At 42.9% G+C, this 8,275-nt stretch overlaps 1 protein-coding gene across 1 annotated transcript; it reads right to left on the reverse strand.

Moving 5' to 3' along the window:
- Positions 1 to 399: 399 nt before the first annotated feature.
- Positions 400 to 6,698, reverse strand: LOC148215457 (goannatyrotoxin-Vere1-like). The gene is made up of 4 exons (XM_088143263.1): positions 6,619 to 6,698; positions 4,314 to 4,501; positions 1,817 to 1,903; positions 400 to 863 (listed from the first exon to the last, which is right to left on the reverse strand). The coding sequence occupies exons 2-4, from the start codon at positions 4,499 to 4,501 to the stop codon at positions 839 to 841; spliced, it is 300 nt and encodes a 99-aa protein (XP_087999389.1). The 5' UTR covers positions 6,619 to 6,698; the 3' UTR covers positions 400 to 838.
- Positions 6,699 to 8,275: the final 1,577 nt, after the last annotated feature.

Below are 8,275 nucleotides of genomic sequence, written 5' to 3' on the forward strand. Positions count from 1 at the left end.
AATGTTAAGCCTGTCTGAAGATTTCCATTCTCTTTTCTGTGTGTTTCACTCCTCAAAAAAAGCAACCGGTTCAAGTCACTACAGCCATTTGATTTCCCTCTAAGGTAATGGCCTTGTCAAAGCCATACAGAATTTATATCCGTTAAGGCTATCCTTGGATGATACCAGAATAAGAGGGAAATTCTACTTTAATCACAGGACAACTGAAGACGACTTACGTCTCTCTCGCCCACGAGCTGAGGACAAGAGGAGGACAATGCCGAGGGGATATGGTGGAAAAAATGGGCTTGCCGAGGCCAACTTTGTGCTGCGGTTTGGTTGGTTGCAAGGCGGAAAAGGCTCCAAATGTGCCACTTGAAATGGTGAAAAGAAAGAAGAAACACCAGGCAAAAATCTTCTCCAATACACTTGCTTTTTTATTGTGGACCCAGAGAGAATTCCTTGAAAATGCGTACATTTATATATACTCTATACATTCATTCATACAAACACACACACACCTAATGTTGTATAAAATAAAGGGTCGATGTAGTGTGATCTTTCACTAGTGAGTTAAGGCAGACATTATTTCAGACAAAACCTAGGCCACTACTGAACACAAGTATACACCATGCCCGTCCCCTGCACAAGGATTTCTTGCAGTGTCCCTGATGCTGGCAGGAAGGGGGCAGGGAGAGTCCCCAAAGAGATGGTTTCCAAAGATTCAACATTTGATAGAAAACCAAAATGGGGAAAGGACAGGATTCGGCATTTTTTTAAAATGTTAAATGACACCACAGGACTGGAGTATTTAAAAAGAGGCAGCCGATGCTCCATTGATTGAAAAGTGGGAAAGTCCTCACCACATATAGGAATCGTCAAACCTGTGGAGAACAAAGACAAAAAGAAAGTCAGGGTGTGCCTCTTCCTTTTCCCTGCTTGAAAAGAAGATTGTCTCTACACAACCCAGGGCAGGTTGAATTCATGGTTTGCTAGTGATGCAATCATGAATTGATCCTTGACCCTATAGGGTTGGGTGGGCTTCAGAATCTAAGTAGATGTTGTCACACACAGATGAGGCAAACAAATGGGCCCAGATGCCATTTTTGCTGGGACTAGTTTGCATGGAGCTATAACAGCATTCTTCAATCTGATGCTAACATAGAAATCACAAAACGTATTCCTCACAATACTAGAAGAGGACCAGGCTGAGAAAGGCTGCTATAGAGAACACCTTTTTCCTTCCACTTAAGGATGGCTGATGTGAATAATAGGCTCACAGTTAAAGAAAACGCAGGACATTTTGGCATCTTTACCGGTTGTCAGTAGAATACGCTCGGGCACAGAACAATGAACCTACAACATCTTGGATTCCATCATTCAAGCAGTGTTTGAGAAATGAGTCATTGGATTTCTGTTCAGATTTCATATATTTGAAGTATATTTCACAGAAATAGTCTTTCCTTTGGAACCCTTTGAAAGGCTGCAGTTCCATGAAATTTGGGGATAATCCATTTCTCCAGGAACTCTTGGGTCACTTTCAGCCTAGAAGGCGAATGGTGGCTTGCTGGCTTTGCAACAAGAGAAACATGTCTGTCTGTCTGTCTGTGTATGTAGGTTTGGGGGGTGGGGGAGTGTAGAAATTAGTTTATTTCCCCCTTGTGTGGAATGAGATTTAGGAGAATTTTATAATGCTAGGAGCTGCCACAGCTCAGGGGGACAGTGATTGACTGATGATCTTTGCTTTTCTTTCTCACAGTGTCGAGATCAACCAATGTAAAATGGTCACAAATAATTTTTAATGCGTGGAAATGGGTATGGAGTGGATGAGACTCACCGTGATCTGGCATTGTGGTCACTTTTGCTGTTGTCTCCAAAAACAAGGTCTGACAACAAGGTCTCTGGGATAGATCTCTTGCCATACCTGGTGGTAAAAAAGTAAGCACTGAGTAACTAGGCTGAAGCTCCCCAATTCTTTCACTTGGAGAGAAGCTTCCCAAATTTTTATTCATTTGTTCTATTTATCCGATCCCTGTAATTATACAATCAACTAGGTAGGACTGACGGACAGATTCTCTGGAATACGTTTTGAAAGGATAACATATTACCTTTTAAGCATCTTAATTGTCTATTGATTGTCTTGTGTTTATGTTACTTCTGTATAACTTATTCTGTTAACTCCCCTGATCATCCTGGATGGATAAAAAAGGCAGGATATAAATAAAACAAATGATGAATTAAAGAGATGAATAACCAAGACTTTTCTTTTTTTTAGATTTTTATCCTGCCTTTTTTTCATATACAACTCAAGGTGGCAAACATACCAATACTCCTTCCTCGTCCTCTTTTCCCCACACCAACATCCCTGTGAGCTGAGTTGGGCTGAGAGAGAAGGACTGGCCCAAAGTCACCCAACCAGTTGTTCGTGCCTAAGGCTGGAATACAACTCACCGTCTGCTGGTTTCTAGGCCCAAACCTTAACCACTACACCAAACTGCCTCTTGTTATTGATCATATGCAGATTGTTAATAGCCAGGGAGACCACCATCCATTTCTGCACAACCAAGCTGAAGGTAAGGATTTTTAAGCAGAATATTAAATTAGGCCTTAGTCCAAACTTTCTCATTTTGGAACTGAAACACTAGTTTTGCACTGATTCTTTACAGGCCTCATGGATATATCCCTTGTAGTTTTCTTGGCAACAGTATGCAAGTGGTTTGCCACTGTCTTCCTCTGGGATTTTTTAAAACTTCTCAGTTTAGCCTATAGCCATGGAATTCCCTGGAAGTCTCCCATGCAATTACTACCCACACCCAATCCTCCTTAGCTTCCAGGTCCACACAAGCTCGGCCTAAGACTGCCACCTGTTCAGATTTCGGGTGTACAGCTTATTGCAAAATCTGAGTGCCCAGATTAGGGGAGACTTCTTTTCCATTCCAACTAAGGCTGAACCAAAATCAGAGGACATATCTTTAAGATTTTTTCTATGTCTCCATTATTTTTAGAAATCCAGAATGATATAAGGTCCAGAGTTTCCTAGAAATGTGGTAGAATATTCCCAGTTAATAGCTAGCTAGAAAAGAGCAGTTGTTCAGCTATATGTTTCGTATGTAAACTGACCATCTCATTTTCCAATTTATTCTGAGCTCCAAGCATGTTTCTGCACATGGAGATGTATGACTTGAGACTAGACATATTCTGTCTGATAATGAGAAAAGGTTCTTCAGTTGACTTCTACAGGAAGAGATTCACTGCTCTTCCATGGCCCAGCAAAGAGAGAACAACAGTTTCCTCATCTTTATGAGTACAGTAGACCGTGGACATTGAAGAGTTCAAAAGTAATAGAACAGTACACAGAAGCAACTGAGAGACACAAAGGCTTACAAATAGTCTCCTGGACCTGGTTTCCCATTACGTTTCTAAGAGATGAGAGCTCCTGAGCTGGTGGAGGCTTTCATGGCTGGCAGCTGTTGGGCAGTGATGGGCTTCAGCATTTAGTGACCGTTTGCTAGACCACAGTCACTGAATCCTGAAGCCCAACCCTGCCCAGCTAATGAGCTGTTCCAAGCAGCCAACACTAATGGAGAAAAAAGCTAATTGGGCATTTTACAGCTGGGTTCCTCATTCGCTCCTAAAAGGCTGCAAAGCACAGCAATCCTGCAGATTAAGAGCTTCATTATATGTGCACACATTTGCACCAGGAATGATGCTGTAAAGTAATTGTAATGTGTATGTACCACACTGACATATGTGTTTACTCAGTGACTGACAACTGTAAACTTTATCAGGGTGAAATCTGAAAATTCTCTCAGGATAGAATTTGAATGATGATACTTTTGAAGTAGTTGGCTGAAGGCAGATGCAACATAAAAAGAGAGTCCATAGCTTCTCGAGAGATCTAATATTAAAATATGATCCATTGAATAATCATGATTGAAGATGACACACATACAAGTAAACTATATAGCTTCTCAAGCAAGAGTCTTGCATCTCCCATTGCACATACCCACCTATTTGCTACTGCTGCTATCTTCCCTTAGGAAACGCTAACAAAATGTGCTTAGAGATGGATGTGTGAGTGGAGTGAGGCTGCATTTATTCCTCCCATTCTGTAGAACTACACAGCAAATTATTTTCCATTGCACATCCACAATCAACATGCAAGCATGTTTGCACAGGGTAGAAAGAGTGTTACTTTCCACCTCATATAGAGCATAGAAAGAAGAAATTAAATGAGTAAATGAAACTAGCATTCGTAGGTCAACATAGGGCATAAAATAGCACTCATGAAACATCCCCACTGCTGCATAAACTGCACTTCTGTTCTTGCACACCTCAGTCGTGTAATCAAGGCAAGGTAATGTTTTTGGTCAGCATTGTATTTTGCCAGTTCTTCAGGGGTAGCGTTTTTTCCAGGGTGCTTAGGCTTCGCTGGGTAGGCATCCACAAAGGTTCCCAGGCAGAACATGATGCACAGAGCCATGGCAATCACAAGAGGCCGGGGCTTCAGAGAGGCAACCATCTAGGAGGAAACAAACAATGCTGACAAGTTGATAAAAATCCAGGTGAATAACCCAGGCTAGCCCTAGATGTAGTGCTGCAAGAAATCTGATGCTTCCAGTTCTGCATGAAATCCAGTTTACCTTAATTGTCTTACCCTTAAGAAGCTTGGTAGAAAATATTGCTTATAAAATTTATCATTTGTATGTTAACATAATTGCCTAAATGCATCTCTTCACTCTGCTGAACATCAGGTGAACTGATATACATCAGGTTCCCTCCCTTCCTTGACCATATCTTTAGCCTAGTTTGCAAAGCTCTGCTTAAGAGTTTGGGGCTGTTGAGCATTTGTAGATAATGCTTTCTCAAACCAGTCTAATCCTGAGCTGCACTGAAATACAAACATCTACTTTGGAAGAAAACATACAAAAACTAGTGGGGTGGGGTGGGGTGGGATAGCAATAAGCTTTTTCATGTATTCCATAAAATGCACAATAGTATAAACTATATATGTTCAAGACCATGCATTCTGGCCCCAGCCCCTATAGCTCATATACATGCCTACCTGTCCATCCTCTTGTTCCAGATCTTGCTGCTTTATTCAACCACATCTGAATGTATCTGAAGGTATGTTTGCTTTCTTGGGAAATTTTATTATATTTTTATATAATATAAAAAATATTTAACAGGAATCCTCATTATTGGCAGACCTTTCAAATGAACCCAGTTTAGACTTTGCCTCTCAACATGGCAAATTTTGAAAGTGACAGAACCGGTATATATTGGGAGTCGTCCAGAGTCACCCGCTGGGGGAGATGGGCAGCATACAAATTTAATAAACAAATAAATAAAATATACATACAGCCTTCCCCAAGCTGGATGCCCTCCAGATACATAGGAGTTGAAGTCCACACATCTGGAAGGTGCCAGTTTTGCAGCAGCTGGGATACCATGTTAGGATGTACGAGATAGCTCCCAACTTAAATGGCACTTCATGTTATTGTTTATTAGGGATTCATAAAGAGAGGAACTTGTGTTGGACTTCAGAGATCTGAAGGGACTTCTGAACTTCTGGGGAACCCCTATAGAGGACAGGGAATGCAGAGCTACAATTCCACTTTGAGCCCTTGGTAGACTGGAGAAGAGCTACACAATCAGCAGCCCTATCACGGTCCGTTCTAAGTGGCTGCGTGAATCACCTTTTGGAGGCAGCAAATTCTTCCACCTGCCATTTCCCCCGGTCTGACTCTTTATACAGTTTTGAGTAAGGGAGTTATGCATCATATAAGTATACGGAAGATATGGGATGGCATACACTTAAAGAAAGCATCTGTAAGATATGGGCTGAAGTGAAGAAACAGAGAAGGCTACAACTAATAATCTTCAGTTCTGCAAATTCAGAAACACTGAGGAAAAATAACTGTCCCACCCCCTGCTGTGGGTCCTGCAGCACCAAATGTTCTCTTATTCATATTCCATGCCAAAGGGGCATAACAAATCAAAAACCCAAGCAATGTAGCCCTTTGCACATTCTCAGCTGAAAAGTTGCTTCAGATAGACTCGACGCGTGCTACAGCTGAGCCAGAAGTAAATCAGCTCAGATAACTGACCGTGGCATGGATTCACACAGGGCAGAGCCAAGTCAGAACGGCCACAACACCTCACCTCAAAGCGATGGCACCAATGCTGCATTGCCTGTTTAATTTGCAAAAGGGAAATGTGAGAAGGTAGATATAAGGATTCAGCTTTAAAGGGGGGTGTCTCTCAATGACCCATATCAGGATACTGCCCAGCAGATCTTTTAGCAAAAGTCTCTTATATGGTATATTCTAGGAAGAAGGGGCTACAAAAGAATGGTCAAGGTTCACTATCCCTTTCACTTAAAAAATGGCATCTCCTTCTTTCTACACAGTCAAATATGAAGCTGCCCCAAGCACAGTGAACATCTGCCATGTAATGTTTTGGCTGGCCCCCATGATGAACCAAAAATGGCCCAATGGATTTTGCAAAGCAAATGTTGCTTCAGTAAGTTCCTTACTCTCCAGTCCCTGCCAATTTCCCCCCCAAAAACAGGTCCAGTCCAGGAGCAAGGGAATTTCTTCACCACTGAATTTCCTCAACCCTGCCGCAGCTACTCACTGTGAAAAGGAGGGACAAGCAAAGGCAAAGCTGGATATGAAGAGATGCTGAGGCTCAGGGATCTTCAAGTTCACTCCTGAAGATGCCTCTGCTAACAGCTCTCTCAACCAGGGTTTATATGCTTGGTAAGTGAGTAAATGAAGGAGGGGGAAGGCTCCTCCCTCTTCCTCATTTTCTCTCTCACCCACGTTCATTCAATCACTCACCCATAATTTGTTGATCAATGCAGTTCCATATCAGCTACCTTGATTACCCTTCCAAGGAAGCGACATGTACATGCCAAGGGAGGGAGGAACTGATGGGAGAACTAGATGAATGATAGGCAATGAAGAAATACAGGAACTATGTCTCAAAGCCAGTGTCAAAGAACTACAGCTTCTCATGACCAACGGTAGGATGGCAATAATGGAGAAGTATATATTCCTAAGAAATCTATATACTACTAAAACTTTTTTGTCTGTAACCTCCAACTGCCAAAATGGTGCATCATAGGGTAACAATTTTTGAACCAAGGTACCTCAAATGGGATAACATACAGAATACGTCCAGAACCTGGGACCCATTACTCCCATGGAATTGAAATTTGGGAAATTTGTGGCCACTTAAGCACAGCTGCGCTGCCACATTGCTGCAGTCAGCCCAGCTCATGTGATCGTAGTGGGTCTATCCCCAACCTCTTTCCCACCTCCCTCTGTCCCTTACACCCAATTGGCTGGCGGCAAGGCCCAACATGCAAACGGTGATTGGCTGCTTTGGAAATGAGGCAGAAATTTGAAATCTCTTAATGGCTGTAGACACTGAGGGAAGGATGAGGGAGCAACTTGGATGCCTGCTGGCAAGGTAGGGCTGGATGGTGGGCACCAGTGGTTGATGAGTAAGCCCTCTTCCTCCCTTGAGGGAGTGGGCCTTGGGGTCATGCCAGAACGAGGAGCAGGGGATGCAGTTTTCCTCATGGTCCACAGCTCCCTTTGTTCCACCTTCTGCAAGCAAAGTGGCAGGCAGTTCTGAGGGTCAGCTGAGGAGGAGGAGGAGGCTTCACCAGGGCTCTCCTGAGAGTCGTGAGGGGAGGACAAATGGTGCAAGCCTATATTTATGTGGGAAGGAAGGAAGGAAGGAAGGAAGGAAGGAAGGAAGGAAGGAAGGAAGGAAGGAAGGAAGGAGGGAGGGAGGGAGGGAGGGAGGGAGGGAGGGAGGGAGGGAGGGAGGGAGGGCAGGCGGGCAGGCGGGCAGGCGGGCAGGCTGGTTTCTGATGCTCCCTGCCAGCTTCTGACAAGCAAAGTCAATGGGGAAGCCGGCAGCAAGTCATAAGTTGCTCACACTCCCATGGCTTTTTTGCCCTCGGTCATTCTGTTTCTCTGTTTAGGTACGGAAATATCTTTGAAACGATCACCCAATGGCTCATTGGTTATCTAGTTATAATGAAGAGTGAAGACGCATGCTTTTAAAACCATAAGAAATTTCCCATTGGAATGGATAAGGTACAGGTTTAAGACAAACTATAATGAAAAAGACACCTCACCCATACAGTACTTTTTTCTGATCAATATTTTTATAGATAGAAACAACATCAAGAGCTTAGAAATATTATATGGGTCAAAGCAAGCATTGTATTTTCATGTAAACCAGAAGTCAACGTTTAATTTCAAATAAGATACAT

This window comes from Python bivittatus, unplaced genomic scaffold, assembly GCF_059951505.1.
Source record: "Python bivittatus isolate LINGU-HERP-01145 unplaced genomic scaffold, Pbiv_v1 ctg000410_np1212, whole genome shotgun sequence".
Classification (NCBI taxonomy): Eukaryota; Metazoa; Chordata; class Lepidosauria; order Squamata; family Pythonidae; genus Python; species Python bivittatus.